This window comes from Larimichthys crocea, chromosome XV (assembly GCF_000972845.2).
Source record: "Larimichthys crocea isolate SSNF chromosome XV, L_crocea_2.0, whole genome shotgun sequence".
NCBI classification, from domain to species: domain Eukaryota; kingdom Metazoa; phylum Chordata; class Actinopteri; family Sciaenidae; genus Larimichthys; species Larimichthys crocea.
This window is the reverse complement of record NC_040025.1, coordinates 10,579,150-10,600,335: the sequence shown is the minus strand read 5'-3', so window position 1 is coordinate 10,600,335 and position 21,186 is coordinate 10,579,150. Positions and strand designations below refer to the sequence as shown.

The following is a 21,186-nucleotide window of genomic DNA, read 5'->3' as shown; positions in this document are numbered from 1 at the left end:
GAACACAAACTGCCCTCTGCCATCCAAACGCATCCAGACCGCCGTTATACTCAGCCAATGACACGAGCCGGTGCCTGGTGTCATTCTCTGCAACTACTACTTCCTCAAATAAAACAACGACGATTTGTTTTCCATCCCGCTTAATCATAAATTAACTTTCTTTCTGTCATTCCAGTTTAACGTTCAGGAAAGAAATGAATTGCATAAAAGTGCATATTAATAATTTATTTTAGGTGCTGTGAGGTCAGCGATCAGATGTTAGCAGACACATGAGCAGAGATGTATAGTAACGAAGTGGAACTACTTAAGTACTGTACTTAAGTACTAAAATGCAGTATCTGTACTTTTTTGGAGTATTATTTTTTCCCCCAACTTTTACTGCACTACATATTTTTGATGAATTTAATACTTTTACTCCGATACATTTTTCATGTGCTGAATCGTTACTCGTTACTATTGTAGCGTCCAGCCGGACGAGGCGATATTGAACAAACTGCATTTATTGCTGAACGGTTTGGTTCCAGGACTCGGTGACTGTCGGTCGGAACCACGCCAAAAAACAACAACAACAGTCCCGGTCTCATGAACATTGTAACACTGTAACATTAGAAGTTCTGCCTTAATAAATATTTGAAATAATATAAACAACAGTACTTGTACTTTTACTTTCAGTACTTGAGTAGAAATGTTTTACATACTTCTACTTGCAATACTTAAGTACAAAACATTTGGAATACTTTAGTACTTTTACTTAAGTATGGTGTTTAACGAACACTTCAACTTCTACTCAAGTCAGTTTTTTGATATAGCACTTGTACTTCTACTCCACTCTGTTACTTGAGTACTTTATACATCTCTGCACATGAGTGAAGAACAGGCAGACAATTTTTTTCCTTCTACCTTTAGCTGTGCAAACTATTTGAGAAAGCCACATACCTCGTCGCTTTTTATTCGAAAAAATCTGAAATTATTATAGCCGTATCTATGCTGAGGTTCACTTTGGGAGTGACCAGGATGAGTACAACAGAGGGACAGCACATGTTAGAGGTTTTGGAGATAAAGTCAGAGAGAGGCCAGACTGAGATGGTTCGGACATGTCCAGAGGAGAGAGAGTGAACATATTGGTAGAAGGATGCTGAGTTTTGAACTGACAGACAGGAGGAGGCCTAGAGGAAGACCAAAGAGGAGGTTTATGGATGCAGTGCAAGAAGACATGAAGGTTGGTGGTGTGAGAGAAGAGGATGCAGAAGACAGGGTTAGATGGAGGCAACTGATTCGCTGTGGCGACCCCTGAAGGGAAAAGCCGAAAGGAGAAGAAGAAGATCTATAGTTAGGACTCTATATAAAGCGAAGACTGTAATCTAATATTATCATTCCCAATAAAGTACAGATAGCACATCAGCAATTAAACACTCAAATATGAAGAAAAAAAAATGCTATCAGGGGATAATCTGCCGTGTGAGACAGTATGTGTGAGAGGAATACAGAGAACAGGCAGAGACGCGGTGTTAATGTTAATGTTAATCAGACATCCAGTTTACATGCAGCATCTTCAGTGTGCGGCCCACGTAAGTTCCCTCGTGGAAACGCATTCGGAACCTCCTTTTAATTTGCAGAATTAATACGTTTATGAGTTGTTTAAACTCCTAATTCGAGTCCCACTCTCTTCTCTCGCCCGCGCTCTCTCTCTCAACCTTCCCCTTCATTTTTCCTCTCGTCTGCCCTCTCGTCCTCCCCTTCCCCTCCGCGCTGTGGCTGGAGATGGCATGGTGCTCCATCACTTGAGCTCACCACAGAGAACGGGGCTCAATAATTAAAGGCGCCTTGCTTTCGCTGGAGCGGCCACATTGTACTGCCGCTGTGTCCCTCTGCGCTATGAGCACACACTGTACCTAAGGTCTTATACGCACTGACAATATACTGTATAGCACAAATACTTCTCCCTGTAAAGCTTTCGAATGTTTTCGCTATAAACAAAAATTCTGTGTTTTCTTCCTAATAATTTACCCTACAGTATCTCCTGTGAACTATTCAAGGTCCAGTGTGTAGGATTTAGTGGCATCTAGCAGTGTAGTTGCAGATTGCGGCCCCCTCGTGTCACCCTCTGAGTTTAGCCCACAACTAAAGGGCCTAAAAGACCTTATCTGAAGCTCTAATGTTTAGTTTGTGCATTCTGGGCCCCCGATGCACACTGCTCTGGTGCTCGACAGTGTGTGTCAGCCTCCAACACAAAGACTAATTACTCCCGTTTGAGTAATGCTTGCTGAAAACAGTGCCCAGGTCTTTTAGGAAGTTACGTAAAATCAAAGTATAGTGTGTGGATGTTGGAAAACACAGAGACGAACTGATGCTTTGTTGGTTTTGGTCTTTTCATGGCTTTAGTTGACAATAACACACATATAGAATATCACCACAACCATTTGGATCCGTTGTACGTGTTAAACTTGGATCACGATTGCAGGGTCACTGAGGAAACAGGGAGGGATCGACATGCTGAAAAAGCCATGACGGATGGAGCTATATTTGTATCTGCGCGATTCTAACTTTCTCTTAAAAGGTCGAGCATGCTCGCTCGTGGAGACCTCAAGAGAAAAGCATTCGATGACAGCTGAGCGATGGTGAGAGGAGCGAAGCTCTTCGCTGTGACTCGGACGCGTCTTGGGACGCACTTTCAACCCACTGTAATATAAATGAGAAGAGGAAGAAGAAGGTTGGCTGGTGACCTGAAGGTTGCTCCTGTATGTAAACGTGGTCCAGGGACTGTGAGCTCACTAATAATTCATGTAGAGCAACATTTTAGTGTGACCCCTACTTCTACTAATCTACTGAAAGCACACTGGGTTCTAATATAGCCAACACAGTACATTAGGATAGTGTGCTCGTACACAACATGCAATTTGGACGCCATAAAAAAAAACAAAAAAACACAAGGATCTGTTTACATGCTGCCAATTCGTTTCATACCAGAAAACAGAGAGGTATCTTAGCCAGCATAATAGCAAGCATTACGCGATCCTATTATATATGATAATGGGCTGAGAAGAAGCCGACAGAAAAGACAAGTGAACGCTAAGATGGCAACAAAGCACAGCCCAGCAGCCTCTCTCTCTCTCTACGCCCAGTGCAAACACAATTACTGCTTAGAGACGTGCTCGTTTCGACTATCATCACAGACGTGTGTGTGTGTTTGCGCATGTATGTGTGTGTGTGAGTGAGTCAGCAGGCTGGCTTGACTGTCGGCTTTACTTTAAATAGGCAACGAGGAAGACAACAACAGCAAAAGAGCCACGTCGAATCGATAATCCCTTAAATTCTTCAGAAAAAAAATGGGGAGTGAAATTTAAAAAAAAAACACTATGGGACATTTAGCCCTGCAGGCTGCAAGCGGCAGGACCCCGAGGATTACGTACTCACTGTGCTCCTTAATAAGAGAGGATAATGAAAACTTTTAAAAGGTGATGAGGGGCCCTGCTGTCATCTGGAATAACAGCTTAATCCAAGTCCATTTGATGCTGTGTCACTTTAGTCCACTTCTCTGTCTTTCAGCCTTTCTCTGCTTGTCTTTTTTTTTTTGTCTGGCGGTATTCGTTCTGACTATTAATGTGGGATTTTTTTTCAGAACAGAGACACAGCGGGATCGACGGTGAGGCAGTGGTTAAACGGCCCTTTCATCCAAAGCTATGAGGTTTTTGCTCGCTCATTCACCCTGTCCTGACCATCGGGAATAATGGGGTTCAATTGGGTATCTTGGCGAAAGACACTTAGACATGTGGACGAGAGGCGGTGGGGATCAAACGGCCGACCTTGTGATCAGTGGACGACCTGCCACCTTAGTAAGGCGGTTTGTGCTTTTGAATCTGCAGGCAGGATCTGAGGTCTTTCTGTGTGCAGTTTTCTCCCACAGTCCAGAGCAACGTTTAGTTTAGGTTAACCGCCAACTGAATGTGAGTTTGAATGATCGTCTGTCTTTATATGTCAGCTCTGAGTCCGACGGCGTACTCTGCCTCTCGCCCCCCCGACATCAGCCGTCAGGCCAAAGACCCTCTAGAGGATCACATCAGAACATTAACATCAGAATGGAGGTGTTGTTTGAAAGTAGCAGCTGCTCGCTCTGGCTGTATCTGCTTATTAGTCATGTAATCATAATCAAAACCATGCACAGGAGCAGTCAGGCTTTCAGCTCAGAGAGTCTATTCACAGGGCCGCGCTTTGTACTGTCTGTTTCTTTTGTGCTCCGTATTGTTTGTCAGTCCTTTAACCTGTTTCTATACCTACAGAGCCACCAAAGCAGCTGAGGACACTCAGGCAAGGACTTAGCGGGTGTTTAAAGTTTTACCACATCACCCCAACTCCCCCGGAAAACAATGTACGCTGCAGACACAGAGATGGGGAAGAGGAAAAAAAAAAAAAGAAAGTTAAGCTGAACCGCTTCTGAATGTTTTATAAAGGAGCCCGAGCCTGGAGGATAAGCGAGGCTGACATTGGCACTGAGAGAGACCAGGGGAGAGACAGTGAGAGAGAGAGAGAGAGAGAGAGAGAGAGAGAGAGAGAGAGAATACAGAATTGTGCATAAAACTCATGATGTGAAGAGCGCGTGGCGTTTATGTCAGCATGCTGTGGATGTACTGTAGCACTCATTACAAGTCTTATCCTGTGAAGCGTCTACGCGGCGACGCAGGGGAAATTCAAAATGCATGCACAGCTCTAGACCGGTCGCCATTCATCTGTCTATATGCATCATCGTCCTCCTACAGGCTTCCGCTCCCTTACATGTTTTTAAAACGAGGACAGTGTTTTTTCAGGATCTGCAGAACTATTCTCCGAGCACAGGATCACATGTGAAGGGATGTTTCCTGTATCCTCTCGACATCAAACGACTAAGAGATTTCTTGTAGTGACTGTGTACGATTTGCTTCCCTCTTCTTTTAATCATTTCAATTAAAAGGGAACATCGGGGCGGTGGGTAGCGTAGTGGGTTAAGCGGCCGCCCCGTGTGTGGAGGCTACAGTCCTCGCTGCAGCCGGCCATTTACTGCGTGCCCCCTGCTTCCTGTCTATCTTCAGCTGTCCTATCATTAAAGGCATGAGAGGCCAAAAAAATAACTGTTTACTTAACAATACTTTGTCTGTTTGCTATAAAAAGCTTTGTGGGTGTGTGAGCTGTAAATCTGATTCATAAACTTTAATTAACACATTCAATAAACGACTTTTAAATTTAGCCGGAACCAGCCGAACCGAGTCCTCGGGTCACTTACACGACGTTATCGCTGTGTTCGTGTCTTAACACGCGCTCCCCCCTTACCTGCGCAGCAGCAGTTTGGGGTGGTTCTTGCTCTCCAGGTTGCGGTCGATGAGGTCCGACAGCAGGTGTTTAAGGACGTCGGTGGCGTACTCCAGTCGCCCTTGCAGGGCAGTCATGATAAGTGAGGCCACGTTGCCGCGGTCCCTCATGGAGAAAGAGCGCTGCATTTCCAGCGTTCGGATGAAGGTGAGCAGGAACACTTTGTTGTTGATGAGCTGGCCAAACAGCTTCAGGGCCTTCTCTACATTCTGCTGGCCATTCCCTGACACCTGGGGTAGAAGAGGAAGGGAAGCATGCATGTTAGTGCTAATAAGAGAACTCATTTGAATAATAAATGTCAGGGAAACAATTTGCTAATTTACTGTGTTTACTGTGTTTGAGGTGCTATGTCCCCTGAGGGTTGCAGGAGTTGAGTTGTTGGTGCTGGTTATTATTTTTCTTCTTAAATCCGCCCCGGTTAGACAAACCCAAGATGTTAAACAGTGACGAGCTGAATGAGTTTTCGAAAAGGGCCGCTGCTTTCCCAACTTTCATCTTGACCTTGTCTCACACAGAATAAAGATTTTTTTTTTCCAAAGGCACCAAAATGCCTCACTCATGTTTCACTCCAGGCAGACAGAAGTTCCCACTCATGGTGAGTAACTGAGAAGATCTTAATCAATTATTGACCCGGGTCTGTTAAAAAGCATTGGACCCCTTGAGTTAGCTGCCACTTCGCTTTCAAGTCAAATGTCAAAGAACTTGCCACGGTAAGACAATCCCAAAGTGACAAAACTCACTTTCTTTGTTGTTGTTGTTTGAGCACACGTCACTGTTTTGTTTTTAAAAGTTTGGATGTCGGGGGCGGTCGGTAGCATAGTGGGTTAAGCGACCGCCCCGTGTGTGGAGGCTATAGTCCTCGCTGCAGCTGGTCCCGGTTCGAATCCCGCATCGGACGGCTAATTTACTGCGTGTCATTACCCCTCTCTCTGCCCCCTGCTTCCTGTCTATCTTCAGCTGTACTATCATAAAAGGCCAAAAAAAAAAGTTTGGATGTCCAATTTGGGTTTTTCTTGGTCAGACATCGCCTGCGACACCCCACTACCTAACCAGGCCTAGTAAACCAATCCAACCTTACATCACACACAATCTACAAACAAAGTGCTGGACCTCTGTCATGATGAATCTCTTTATCCCTGATAGTTTGGACTCTGTGTGTCTTCCACATAAAATAAACCCATTCCCCAGCACTACTCTGGCCCCATGAAGACGAGCAAAAAAAAAAAAAAAAAGTGTTAAGCAGCCAGTTTTTCCCCCAGTGGAGGAAACCACAGTCATGCCTGAGGATTGGGAATTACTCAGTTCATTACCCCTCATACTGCAGCCACTGGTGGATGAAATAGCCATGTGCTGGGACCCTGTTTTCCATGAGGGAGCTTGCATGTGAGGCGCATATACATGTGTGTATGCCAGCTATATGTGTGTATGTGTGGGAGACCAGAGGGTAGGAAGGATAAGTGGCACACTGCTATCCTTCCCCCCTCAAGCACTTTGGCACTTATGGAGGTTACCCTGCGGGGAGAGCGGTAAGGGCAGACACACTCTCCCCCCTCTATCTCTCTTTTTACCTCAGCTTGACTTTCTCTTGCCCTTTTCTTATTACATTTGCTGCATATATGCCCCAGCCACCTTCCTTCCTTCCTTCTCTTCCAATCTCTCTCTCTCTCTCTCCCTTGCACTCTTTCTTTCTCTCGTTACCTCCAGTTCTCGGAGGACAGGATGATCCTCGATGCCGGGAAAGAGGACCCTCATAGCGTATGTCCTGTAGTCCAAATGGGGGATACCGGCTCTGTCCAGGTCACTGGTCAGCTCATTGATGTCTGTCTGCAGCTCGGCAAAGGCTGGGAGAGCGGGAAGAGAGAAAAAAAAGAGAGAGATGAGTTGAAGGGAATACTTGAGACATGCAGCATGAGAGCAAAACCCATTCTTTAATCCCCAAAGAACCAAATACACGAATCCTCCTCATCTTCATGGTGTTTACCATCGTTTTGATGAAGCTGACAGTTAAAGCCCGAGATAGTCTTCATGTCAGAGAAACTCAACATTTCACATATTTCACCTCGCACACACACTTTTCTTTCACACTCATTTTTATCTACAGTACCAGCCCGTAAATTGGCTGCAGCTAAGGCCCCAAAGTGTGTGTGTGTGTGTGTGTGTGTGTGTCATCTCCGTGTGAGGCTGCAGGTGAGCACCAGTTAATTGGCTCCATCCTGACTGACTCCTGTTCAGGCCCCACGGCTCTGTTGAACTGCTTCGCCGCCTTTGGGGAGGGCCCCCGTGTCTGCAGCCTATCACAGGAGCAGCAGCAGTCCCCCTAACACCTTCTTCAAAACTCCGCCATCTCCAGCCGGTCTTAGCCCTCACCTCCTGGCCCCTAGCCCGCCCCCCCTTCCCACTGCGACTGGTGGGTTAACACCACCAGCACATGAGCTCACATGGAGTGTATATACTCATAAGGAGGAACCCAGGTACCCATCTAAATCCACCCCGCGGGGCAGTACACTCCTGGCCACTGCTAATGGTTAAAACATTAATCTTCTCTTTTCCCAAGGCTGCCTGTGTGTGACTGGTTCTGTCTCTCTGCCTATCTGTCTGTCTGTCATTTGACCATTCTGAAAGTTTGTTGCAATTGGGTGTTTTTTTTTTTTATTTATTTTACTTCATAATAACAACCGGGAGAGCCGATCAGGGGTGGCTGGAAGGGATAAATAATAAGGTCCTCTCTGGCTGATGAAATCCCCTGAACACTGTCAAACACAAACCCCACGTATGCTTGTCTCGGTGATTGGCTATAATGACCTCGATGATGACATCGGAGGCCAATCAGCTGTGTTTATTTGAAAGCATTCATAGAAAACTCAATGTTGCAACACGGGGCGCCCCCGTGGTGAACCGCTGCTCGAGAGCGGATAGCAGGAGGTCGGCCTGTGGTTATCTGTTTTTCCCTCCCACTGGGCGGAAGGTCAACGGTCAAATGGACTCTCTTAACCCAGGAGCCGCAAGAGAGGAGTGCGTTCGATAGTGTAGCAGGGACACTGACAACTCACTTTTGCGGCACCAAAACACACGCAGATTTAAAAAGGCGCGCGTGAAAAGATAAACGTGGAATTACCCTCAACTTAAGACCGGGATAAAAACATAATAAGCATAACGTGTCTCTCGCTGGGAGGAGGTTGAGGTTACGCTAATGAGAATCTCTGTATTCATGTGTCAGTTTGTGTTGCGAGTGTGTGTCCTGCATGCAAACGAGAGAGAGAGCGGCAAGAACCGCGACGCCTCTCTACGTGACGAGACGGGTCACGCGCGGGGTTAACCGACTCTGTGTTGTGATATATAGGCAGCGTGACTCACTGACCCAGATCTGGAGAAATTTTCGCTGCATTATTTAACACACACACACACACACACACACACACACACACAAATCACCAGCGATTTACTTACTGTACTCTGCGCACAAATACAGAATTACGTCTGTTTTGCGAGTACAGTCTTTACAATGAAATTCATTCACCGGCTCCATTAAGCTGCATGAGTGATAGAGCAGCCTCTGAAATTACTGACTGTAAATGGAATATTCCAAGCAAAGCAGACACATAATCAACCTCGCTCTGCAATTTGAAATCCAAACAATAGTGCCTCTACTCGGCACTAGCACTTAGTCCGCTGACCACACACAGTTCCAATATTAACCTTCTTTGCACTCCAGGGCGACTCGTGACTCCAGGTTGTCCATTTGCATCTGCAGGCGCTTCAGGGTGAGGTCGTTCTCTCGGGACTTTCGCTTGTAGGCGATGAGGACGAGGATGACGATGATGAGGAGGAGGCCTCCGCCGGCGGCGATGCTGACGATGGCGGGCAGGGTCAGCAGGCTGTCGGACATGATGTGGACCGAGCCGGGAGAGACGTGGAGACCGCCTACCTGAACCTTTGGAGAGATAGATGAACACAGACGGTGTTTTAAAAGGACATGTTTGGGGGAATCTAGCTGCTGGCTGCAACCCCCTCGCCTCACTCTCAGTTCAGTCTTAAAACAGTGTTTGGTTTGTCTGTTCTAGGCTTACTGTAGACACTTGGTAAAGGCTCATTCTATGCCAACAACAACATAATAACTCTTATTTCCAGCCGGTTATACAGAAATAAAAACACAGTTATGCATATTATATCCAATTTCTGCCACATTCTGTAAATAGAGCCTAAATCTTACACTCCAAAACTAAAAAAAGAAAGTGAGAAACCCAATCCAATCAACTGGTCCTGAGATCTATATCACATGGTAACTGATACACAGCGACACATAAGCCAAGTCTCCCGAAAAACGCTGCCAAAACATAAGGTAAATATTGTATGCTGAAAGTGATACTGAGTGCAAACACATGCGGCCACCTACATGCCGACGGGGGAGAGGGAAACAGTCCGGGCTTGCACTCAATAAGCGAGCAGGCAACTAAAAATAATTGCAGCGGATTCTGGCAGAACCTTTTGACAGCCAGAGCACACTCACGCCGCTCTCCCTTTGACCTATTTCCTTCAGCTGAATGAACAATGATGAGAGCACGAATAATGGAGTTTAGAGGCCAACTATTATGAGGAAGAAATCAAAAATGAAGGGAGGGGGGGGTAGACGGGAACAGAGTCAGAGGAAAAAGTTAGGAAGACAGACGCTAAGAAAAGACGCAGACAGACCCATTACCCATACTGACCATGACTTTGTATTGTCCGGTGAGGTTGGGCGGCTCGCACAGCAGCTGGCTCTCAGACACGGTGACAGAGCAGGGAGTCTCTCCTATCAGCACGGTGTAGTTAAGCTTCACCCCTCCTGACGCCGGAGGAACCAGGTTTCTGCCCTGTGGGCACACGGAGATGGACAGCAGGGGTTGCGAAATTAGGAAGGGAAAAACTCGGGACACACACAAAAAACACCACGAGGCTCGATGAGGATCAGACAATTTCACAAACCCAGCAAAAGCCCAATATGTCCCCCCTCAACATGCTGTAAATTAGATTCCATGGATTGGGCACAGCTGTGGCCAAATGTGACTCCATGCTGAGATCAAACAAGGCGATGCACTTCACAGTGACAGTAAGTGGGAACAGCTGGGAGTCAGGACTAAAAAATAAAATATATTCCTTCGTGTCCTCGGGTTAGAAGATGTCTTAAAACCACGGAATGCATAAATTATATATATTTAGCTGATGTTGATGCCCAAAGAAAGTAGCTATGATCTGTGTTTCTGGTACCTTGAGAATGATGGGGGAGCCTGGTTTCTGCTCCAGGACACCGTTGGTGCTGAGAGGCTCAAAGTAAGGGTTTGGGTAGTAGAGGAGGTTGGTGTTGTTGTAGACCAGCAGCGCCTGGACGTTGTTGAAGATGAACCCGAACTCGTCGGCGTGCTTTACCGTGTCCAAACCGGGAAGGTACTCTGCCATCAGGGAGGGAGCGAAGCAGCTCATGCTGGTGGTGTTCAACACTTTACACACCTAGGCAGGACGGATAAAGACAAGGAGAGGGGAGAAAATCACAGTTTTGATATGCTGTCGGAGATGTATTGCATTCAAATAGTCCACATATCATGCTATGATAGCCTGGAAAGAAACATGAAATGCCATTCAGTCATCCGGGATAAACGCAGACGGTTTTAGCACAGCTTCTTTTTTCTCCGTTTCTCCAGAATAAAAACACAAAGTTTCAAGCTGATTTGTTGTAAAGCGCAATCTTAGCCGAAACGCATCAACACGAACCCTGCAGGCAGATCTGCGGCCTAATAATTGGCACATAAAATCCTCATTCTTTTCAGAGAAAAGGGGATTTATCGTCTGTCATTAAATCCGTCTTTATTGGAGAGGAAGCCTCCATAAAACTGAAAATAAATTGCAGCTACTGCTTCGCTGAGAAACACTGGAGGACAACAACCACAAAGGATGGAGCCAGTGCTCCTCTATCTCCTTAGGTAGAGGTTGAGCTATGGCTCTTTTATTACTTCTCTCCAGTTTTCCCAGATGAGAGGACCTGTCTTCCATCCATCCTCACTTGCTCGGCTCTAGAGGGAAAAGGGAGAGAGGATTGATTGCTGCACAGCACTCTGCTCAGAGAGGTTTTTATCTCCTCTCACTCCTTCCCAGCTCTGTGTCTCTCTCTCTGGGGAAGAAACTTAATTAGAGGTAAATATCATCAAAGCTGGTGAACGCCAGCGACTACCACGCCTCCTACCTGTTGTCCGCTGCTCAGGAGCAAGCGAGGGAGATCGATGCAAACTCATTCTGCGTGGGCTACACCAAATGTATTTTGCCAGCGTGGTGCAAGGTGTGTGTGTGTGTGTGTGTGTGTGTGTGACTGCAGAGGTGGAAGGAGAGTCTGGTCTCTTTATTTACTTTTCTCTTGGATACAGACTGGAGAGTGGTAGAGGGCACCGCATCTAGACGTGATAAGAAATCGTGATTGAAGAACTTGGGCATTCTGTGCAACCGATTACTTTAATCATTGATTATTCTGTTGATTATTACTATTTTCTCAATTCATCTTTAGGATGTTTGGCCTATCGAGTGTCTGATACAGTTTCCTAAAGGTAAAGGTGACATCTTCTAATGCCTTGTTTCAGTTTTTAATGACCTAAAACGCTTGAAAAATAACCCAAACTACTTTTTTAATCCATCAAAGTAGTTGCTGTTCACTTCTTTGTCGATTTAGTAAACCAATCTTCATCCCTATTTGATTCATCAGCTGGCTGAAATCTGGGTTTTTACTCTATTCCAACCTCACCACCGTCACAGCAAAGTGTGCAGCTGCACTCCGAGGTCTGAATGCTCCGTAGTAGCTTTCCCCCCTCGACCTTTCCCCGACTTTCTTTTTTTAGGATTCACGCTTACGGTAGCAGCGCATGACAGAAGTGAGACAACGAGCCTCTTTTTTAAAAATAGCTAAACCAAACAACCAGATAGGACTCCTGACATACTTTCACCAAATGTAGGTTCTGTATATGCATGGGCACTCCGCTGGAAGCCAGAGGTGACTGACAGAATTTGAACAGCGTATAATGTATAATGTGCGATAACATTGTTGTTCACAGAGAAGATGGTGAATGATTAATTCATGAATGAATAATTCTCCTCCTAACATATATAAAGCAATTACAGGAGGAACGCGTCATGCGGATTTCTTTTACCTGCCCGCACGTTATGTTCTATACGGAGATTTAAAATGGACAAAAGAGTTCACGTTAAGTTGGATCCGGGCTGCTTTCTTACTGTTGGCATGGTAACACGTTATATAGACAGGCCCAGATGCTCTGGCAGCATCCTCGTGACTGTCACGTTGGAACAGCGAGGCATTTGCAAGTCAACTACAGCGCCGACTACCATCTGCTCCGCCAGAGATGGATACTGTAGGGTTTTTTTCTCCTCATCACTTTCTCTCCTTTTACTTTAAATAAATCATTTCCTTCGCTGTATTAAAAAAAAACTGCTTCTATCATGTAGGATATTTTGTGACGTGTGTAAATCCAAAGAGCGAGTAAATAGTGATGGTGAATGGGGCATTGTGGGATTTGATGAAGGACGTGTGGTATTTGGGTTCCTCTGTGGGTGTGGCTGTATTTTTAAAAAGAGTATTACTCCTGCCTTTCAATAGATTACTTTGAAACAATGCATACTGACTTACATGCAAACTAAATCACAGGATTATTTTCTACCACTCCATCTACAGTACACAGCCATGACATTACCCTGCCTCCATTCCAAACAACATTATATACTTTCACTCTCTATCTTGAGCGCATTCACAATAAAAACTCAATTCTCTATACTGCCAAATGCACAGCATACAATGGTACATCCAGTCCTTTAGGCCATGTGTGTGGGGAAAAGTAGCTACACATTGTTCAGCATTGATAAAGTGAATTGAGGTCAACAGATAGAGAAAATAATTGGAATCTCGGCCTCATCTGTCTTCTTTCTCCAGTGTTGGACAGAGCCAGGGTGTTTTAAGGCAGTAACACTCCAACCCCTCTGGCTGAATACATTACCATGATCTACTGTGCTGCTACAGCCCACTCAACCATTCAAAGGTCTCTGGCCAGGGAAGTAGTGAGAGAGAGGGATAGAGGGAAAAGACGTGGACTGGCTGTGCAGATGAGCGTAGGAGAAATGCGAAGGGTCAGAGGGTCAAAGGTCACGCTAATGTTCGATAGATAGTCGCTGGCTGTTCCTGTACTTTGTTACTCCTACACTGCGCCTATTTATTTTCCAACCAATGGCTAATACGGGCATTCGTTCTAACTCCATTAAGGATGTGTGTGCCGTTTAAAAGCCAGATCTGGGTAGTTTCATTTTCCTCCGAGATGTGTGCAACGCCGAAAGCGAAAAAAAAATCATCAGCGAGGACGTCTCGTGATGAGGGTGCGACTAATTTCGAGCATTTCGTGCGAGCACTTCTGCATGCGTTAACAAGTGTGTTCTCTTCTTTCAAAGTCAGCGCCGAGGCTACACAACAGAGATGTCAAGGAGGAACAACAGTAGTAGCCCTCTACATGGCGAACACTCAAGATACCGTGATGATTCAATGAGCCACTCGTGATGCTGTTAGTGCTGAGACGTCCGGCATCGTAAGACAGACTCATTATAAACTGTAGGTTCTGAGCATCCGGTGTCATTGCTCATAGTAATGATATGCGCCTCGATCTGTTCAGCGTACCAGGCAATCAGCCTGATTGGCCTTGACGTGACAGGCATAGACGTGACACACACCCGTGCCGAACACTTTCTGTGATCAGCAGCAGCCGCAAATGCACCTGGTGTACCGAGCCTGACACTCCGTCCAGGCGTCTTAAGTGTGGCAAATACGGTAGATGAAATCTTCCCGGGACAGGGAAATGTTCTGGGGCTGGAAAATAACCTCCCTTTAAGCTTTAATCAAGATTATGATAAATGTTTCAGTTGTGAAATCCTGTGACAGATACAGAGCGTTTCCACAAAGAAAATTGTCCTTTCTCTCTCTCTCTCTCTTCTCCCGGTTTCTTTGTGAATCTGTGCAGGTGACACAAGGGAGGGAGCGAAGCGAAGCAATTTAGTGGGAGACAGGTGATCATTTGAAGGCTGGCTGACAGACAGCGGCTCTTATTGCTATGGGCTGCTCCGCTGTTTGCCTTCCTCCAGTGACAAAAGGGGGGAAAAAAAAAGGGGGTAGAGAGGAGGGAGAGACGGGATGAAGGATAGGTAATTGTAAACTTAGCATTTAATAGAAATTCATTCTCTGTGGCTGTGGGGCCAATCAAGACGGTGACACAGGCTTATTTTGCGAGGCGCTAGGTGGGAAGGGGAGGGGGTTTGTGTGGAAGAGACGAGGCAGGGTGGAGATGAACAACTCTCTTTCAAAGCCTTGGAAACTGACAAATCAGACGGCACGGCACTTACACCCCGACTCAAATCCCATTTCGCCAGGTCTCCGAGAGTCTCTCACTATATTTTTTCCTCTCTTCTTTAAACATGAAACATCACAGATCTGTTTTTTTACCTGTCATTTTTTTTTAAGATTTCATAACTGACAAAAGCCTTTTAGGGAAGCTGTGTCCTTACTTGCCGTAAGCGCAAAAAAGCCCGCGGCAGAGTTATGATTTTTTAGTAAAGGAACATTGACTAAGCAAGTCAGACACTTAAGGCCAATTTTAGACTACTAATGTCAGGAAAGGGGAGATGGGATTGCAGAGGAGGAGGAGGAGGAGGAGGAGGAGGAGGAGGCACGTTGGGACAAAACTGCAGAATTCTAAAAGTGAGACGCGGCGTTGAGGAGGTTGTTGTGCATGCATGCATGCATGCGTACTAACCTGTTCGGAAATTCTATAAATGAGGCATGAGATATATACGTGGCTGCAGTATATGCAGGAGCATAATGTGTGGGACCGTTTGCAGTTTTTCTCAGTTTTCTGTGCTACAGAAAACACGTGTACGTTGCATGTGAGCGAGGAGTGCGTACGTGCGGCGATTGTTCGTCGAGATGTCTGATGTATCTATGCAAATTAGAGCCCTTACCATGCATTAAAGCCGTGGTTCACAGTGGGCGGTTAGGACCACTCACGGTGGGCGGTTAGGACGCGGGGTCATGAGATGATTACCACAGTCAGAAGTCAGAAAATTCTCATAAATACAAATATAAAACTTTATTTTTTGGACTTTTCTCTAATCTTAGTGTTGATTTCGTGCACTACCGTCTACTCTGACCTCTTTAGACATATCATTTATCACCTGGCCGTTGTAAGGGCTTCGTATTAAGGCATCAGAAGTAAAAACGTTGGGAACTCATTGTGTTAGAGAATGCTTTTGTCTTGTGTTAGTACAGTTTTGCCTATTCTTCTCCCAACCCCGCTCACACCCCTTTAGTTCCTTTCATTCCTCTGATCTCCCAACCTTTCCCCAGACAGTGGAGAAGAAATCCCATCCTCTTAATTAAACAAGGAGCCCCAGGACAGGGGCTCAAATACAATTTGTAACGATTTCCCCGCAGCCGAGACTTTGATTATACAAGGGCTCTTTATGCTGACCAAAGACTTCTGACCACAGTTAATCTTCCATTGATACCCATTAGGAGTCTCCATGCACACCTCCATTCTTCCCACTAACCCACCCACACCCCACCCTTTTTTTCCTTCTCTAAACTCTATTACACTTAAAATATCTTCATATACTGCAGTTTGAAAAGCTGATTCTTCCTCCAACAAGTGGAAACGTCGTTCAGGATGAGCTGTGTGACAGTAAAAACACATCAGGGCTCGGCAGGTAGCGGGGGGGTGGGATGCGGAGCTGAGATTTAGCCTCGAGAAAATGTAGGGTAAACTCTTAATTAAATGCCGCATGCAGACCACACTCACTGCCGGCTGCATTATTCAGATGCTCGTTGGGAGTGCTTGAGACGACTGGGTTCAAGCGGAAGTTAGGCAAGCGTAGAAAGCTGGAGGGGCTGTTAGGAGAGATAGTACTTCTTTTTTTTACCCAAGCTAAACATCACTTAGCCTTCTTGTACTGCAGTATTTGGTGAGTCAAGCAGGACCTAGTTAGTGTGCATAGCACGGGTATTTAGGTGAGTACACACCGGACTGGCTCTTGTTGCTTGAAACAGTATAGTTGTACTTACGTTGACAGACTCTCGGCCAGCGTATTTGACTCTGATCCTGGGCTCCTGAACCACGTCCAGATTGGTCCCTGTCACCATCAGAGGTGTGTGGCCACTGAGGGGGAAAAAAAAAACACCAGAGAACACAATTTATTCCACAGGTTTCAAACGCCTTCTGATTTCTCTCTCTCTTATCTTTTTCAGATTCGAGGAAAAAAGTAATAGAAACAGGAAGAGAAATAAAGTAAGAAGAAGTAGTTCAAAGGCAACTCCAGGCTAAACTTTCCAGCCCCCCGATGTCTCTCCTCAGAATATTCACCATCAGTCGAAAATAAGCGTATCAAATCGGCTTTCATCCTCTGGTTTCTTTTGGGAGATAATAGCCTTTGGAGTGCGGGATGATTAGAGATGCTTTTTTTAACCGACTTCACTTGGCTACAATCAACTGGTTGCAGATTTTGGGCATCTCAAGCTTATAAGGATGCAGCGGTGGGTCCTGGGCGTCCTCGTCACAAGGCGAGCCACAAACAAAGCGCAGGAGAGAAGGTGGAAACCGCGGCTCTCCCTGCAGCTGTTTGGGTTGCTGTAGATGTTTGTTGTGCTTGTCAATGTGGGCTGAATAAAGATGCCGGGCAGGAGTTGTCACTATAATAAATGTCAGATGGGTCTGCTCTACTGTAACGCTATGGACAGTGAGTTACTCTTAGACGGACCTTGTGCTGTCTGAAGGCTCATTAAATTATATTCTTAGCTGCTGTGAGGACTCACACGCTGACTCCTGCTCATCTGTCTCTGTCTAAACACATTAATAACAGAATAATATGTTTATCTACCTAAAATAAGCAACAAAAAAAAAAAGATGACCGACGTGACGCCCTTTCCTGTCCCTGTCTCCCTTCCATCTCCCCCGCTTTCCCTCTGTGCCTTCACACTTCTGCTGCAGTGTCCCTTTACACTCTGCTCGGAAGCCCGAGCCATCTGCTGTGGATTCGCACCTCTGATAGCACATTGTTCTCCATTTCATCTTCATCCCCTCTTCTTCCTTTTAATTAGTTGTGCATAGTGTGTGCGCCCTATCTGCCAAAGGCGTTCAACAGATGGATCAACACTGAATCCGATAGGAGAATCTCAGCCTTAACAGTGCCCATGCTTTCCAATTTGAGAGCTGTGGCACTTCTATCAGATCCAGACTAATTGGAAGAGAACCGACTAGTAATTGAAAGTGCAATATTGACTTGTGTCTGCTTACTTCCACTGGCTTGGACTGGCTGGATATAGGGAGAGGAGGTGGTGGAGGGGTGGAGGAAATCCTTAGTCTGGGTGACAGAAGCTCGGTGAGGACGTCAATAAAATAACAGTCTGTGCAGTATATGGTGCAATACGCATCCTATGAGACAAGTGTTATGACTTTACCTTGCGATGCTCCAGTCCGGGTCAATGCGCTGGACAGTGGGATCTTCTATGTACTCGAAGGTGAGGCTCTCCCTGATTTGGGCGTGATCCACGCTTACGCTGATTTGGACCGGGCCGACCCCAGACAGGGACGGGGCGGAGTAGCACACTATCTCCGTCATGGTCCGTCTACAGAAGAAAATAATATAATTTCAACATGTATCAGATAAAAACGACATCATGGCGTAGTGGGTAAAGCGGCCGCCCCATGTGTGGAGGCTATAGTCCTCGCTGCAGCTGGCCCCGGTTCGAATCCCGCATCGGACGGCTAATTTACTGCGTGTCACTCCCCCTCTCTCTGCCCCCTGCTTCAGCTGTACTATCAATAAAGGCATAAAAGGCCAAAAAAAATAAATTAAAAATTAAAACGACATCATAGTTCTGAAAAGTCAAACTATGTGTAGCCCTTAAGCGTGATTTATTCATTTTACTGTATCTTCTGAACATACAGCTTCTGTTTACACCCCCTCAAACATCAGAATATATTACGCATTTTGTACTACCACCTCTGTTCTGTAATTATCGGAGACAGAAGATGGCAAAAAAAAAAACAACTAAACCTGTCATTTCCTTGGTATAACAAATAAGAGCTAATTACTGCATGGGAGACATTTGAAGAGTAAACTCGTAAACACGGAACATTTTTCAGAGCTTCTGAGACTTTTCAAAGACTTGTGATCTCTCTGATGTGATCACAGATACACAGAGGCGCAAGTGACCCGACGAACATAGAAGTCTATGCACACAAACTCCATCACTATCATATACGCCCCCCTCCCCTCTCCACGGCTCCATGTTCTACCTGCACACCCCCTGAATTTGTCCCAATTCATTAGCAGAGGAGAGTTTGTAGGAGAGCGGACCCCCCACCGTCCTCCTCCTCCTCCTCCTCCTCTCCCCCTCATGCCAGGAATACAGCGGAGAAACACAAACCAGTAATTAGCCTCATATCTCATTAAAGCTGGCTTGACTCCTCGACCTTACCAACGTTACAGTCGGGGCTACCGTGGCAAGGCTTAGATGCCTACAGGAGTGGAAAGGAGAAGGAGGGCGTATGGGAGCAACTAAGAAAGAGAGGGAGAAGGAAAAAGAGGAGGAGGAGGAAGAAGGCTGGTTGGGGTGAGAGACAAGAGAAATAAAAAAAAAAACAGATGAACAGATTGATAGAAAGATATAGCGAGAAGGAGAGGGGGTGGATGGAAAAGAAGAAAGCTCCACAGGAGCACCAGGTTTTCCAGAAGCTATTATTACAGGGTTTGATGCAGTAGGTCATCAAAACCTTATTAAGATTTACATAAGTTTCTGACAGGGAGAGAGAGAAAGGCTTTCCCCTGGGGGATTTCTCAGTAATATCAGCGGGGGGGGGGTGGGGGGGGGGCGGGGGGGGGGGGGGGGGGCGTGAATGTAGCAGCTTATTTAATGGGAATAATCCACATAATCTCGGGAACAAGAGCTATTGTTTTTATTCTTTTTTTTCATTCGCTCGCAGCGCCATATATCTAACATTCCCCGACAGTGATGTATGTAGCGGCTCCAAAAAAAGTTAAAGGAACACTGAGTCAAAGAACTGTGCCGTTATCTTCATATATTCAAAAGGCAGAAATGTTGCAGATGGATCAAAATGCAAATGTGAACATTTAGATTAAGATATTAGGAATAAAAGTGCCAGCGTGACAGAAAACAAATGGGCTCCTTTTTTTTTTTGGAATTACTTAATGCCAAGTGTCAACATTCTTAGATTTTAATGTTGGGACCTGCAAACTGTGAAATTTCAATTTGTGTCTTTCATTTACACGTCATGTTTCTACAGCATCTTAATGCACGAGTACAATAAAAAGCCTTTCTCCGTGAACAGTCTGTGTTGAACAAATGCCCGACCGTGCAGGCCGTTTAGACAAATTCAACTTTACAGGCCTACTAATAGATCTTTGATGGTGGAAATCGGTACAAGAGGAAAGTCTCACCCGAAGAACTCGCACGTCTGGTTTCCAAACTGAACGTTGACGCTGCTGCCGGCGCCAAGGTTTTCCCCCATTATGGTTACTTTGGTGCCCCCGGACTCTGGACCTCGGCTCGGAGACAGACCTGTGACTGAGGGAGTCTACAAAACAGAGAAGATGCAGAGAGGAGAGGTTAATAGACGATGTGTGATGACGTGAAAGTAAATTGAAGGGAGAGGGAAAGGAGCAGAGAGAAAGGGCAAAGCAAAGGTGGGTATTTTCTAAGATAAAAAAGGGGCAGCATCTCTGTGATCTCAGGCAAATTGCACTTATTCATATTGCCGGGCCGATGGAAGTGGAGTGCAACACTGGTGGGAGAAAAGAGGATAAAACCGGGAGCTCTTAGAGTCCCTGAGAGATCCTCCTCCTTCCTGTGTGTCGTGCATTGCTCGGCTGTGTCTGAGTGAAGCTTTTTTTTTAAAGACAGTCTGAAAATAACTAGTGTTTACAGCTGCAGGCAGCTAGCCCACCGTCACACAGACAGACAGATGGAGGACTATCCAAGCAGACAGCCCATCATACAGAGAAACACACACACACACATGTGCAGCAGCACACGCAGACTTCAATTTAAAAACGACTAAATGCAAACTGTCGTTTACGCTGCCCCCTTTGCCAAGAGCTTAAGTATCTGGCTGGAAAAAGACACAAGTCTTGTCTGGGAAAAATTGAAGAACGCTTCTGTGATGGTATATTCTTGTTATTTTTAGGTGGCCTACAATGCAGGAGAATAGCAAGTGGTGCCAATCCCATCCTCAAGTTATTCTTCGAGGAATTCTGCTGTTTCCCAGAGCAGCAGCTTCAACGCTGGTGAGAAAAAAAGCAGCTGACGATTTAACAGCGGAGCCATGAGAGCACAACTCCAAACTGTCAGCTAAGTGTGACTTCCACGATACAGGCTAAAGCAGGTACTCTGAAAACAACAGTAGTAATTTAACGGCTGCTGTTAATTGTTAGGGGAGTGTTAATTGTGAAGGTGTGATGGAGTGCAAATGGAAAAGTAGATTATCCGTCAGCTGCAGGCGTGTGTGCGTCAGAGAGTAGATAACGTTTACCTGCAGAGCGGATTACCGCTGTCCATTTTAGAAAGATGTTTGTTTCTTGCTCCATCTCTCTCATGACCCCCCACCCAATCACATTTGATTATTATTTTCATATCCCTTCTGCTCACACTTGCAGGAGAATTTTAACCAAACCTAAAACACTGCAGGAGCTCTCAATCATGCAGAAACACAAACACCTCAAAGAAATCTTATATACACTGTAGATTAATCTGTTTTTCCAACCATT

General features: G+C 45.6%; 1 protein-coding gene across 2 annotated transcripts in view; it reads right to left on the bottom strand.

Moving 5' to 3' along the window:
- plxna2 (plexin A2) overlaps positions 1 to 21,186 on the bottom strand; it is a 160,747-nt gene that overhangs the window by 22,363 nt on the left and 117,198 nt on the right. For both annotated transcript variants that reach the window (XM_019273879.1, XM_019273878.2), the window contains exons 15-22: positions 19,861 to 19,997; positions 17,858 to 18,025; positions 16,466 to 16,559; positions 10,585 to 10,824; positions 10,047 to 10,190; positions 9,037 to 9,271; positions 7,039 to 7,181; positions 5,302 to 5,570 (exon numbers count right to left, since the gene is read on the bottom strand). In XM_019273879.1, coding sequence (XP_019129424.1) covers positions 5,302 to 5,570; positions 7,039 to 7,181; positions 9,037 to 9,271; positions 10,047 to 10,190; positions 10,585 to 10,824; positions 16,466 to 16,559; positions 17,858 to 18,025; positions 19,861 to 19,997 — 1,430 coding nt within the window. The remainder of the gene's footprint in view (positions 1 to 5,301; positions 5,571 to 7,038; positions 7,182 to 9,036; positions 9,272 to 10,046; positions 10,191 to 10,584; positions 10,825 to 16,465; positions 16,560 to 17,857; positions 18,026 to 19,860; positions 19,998 to 21,186) is intronic.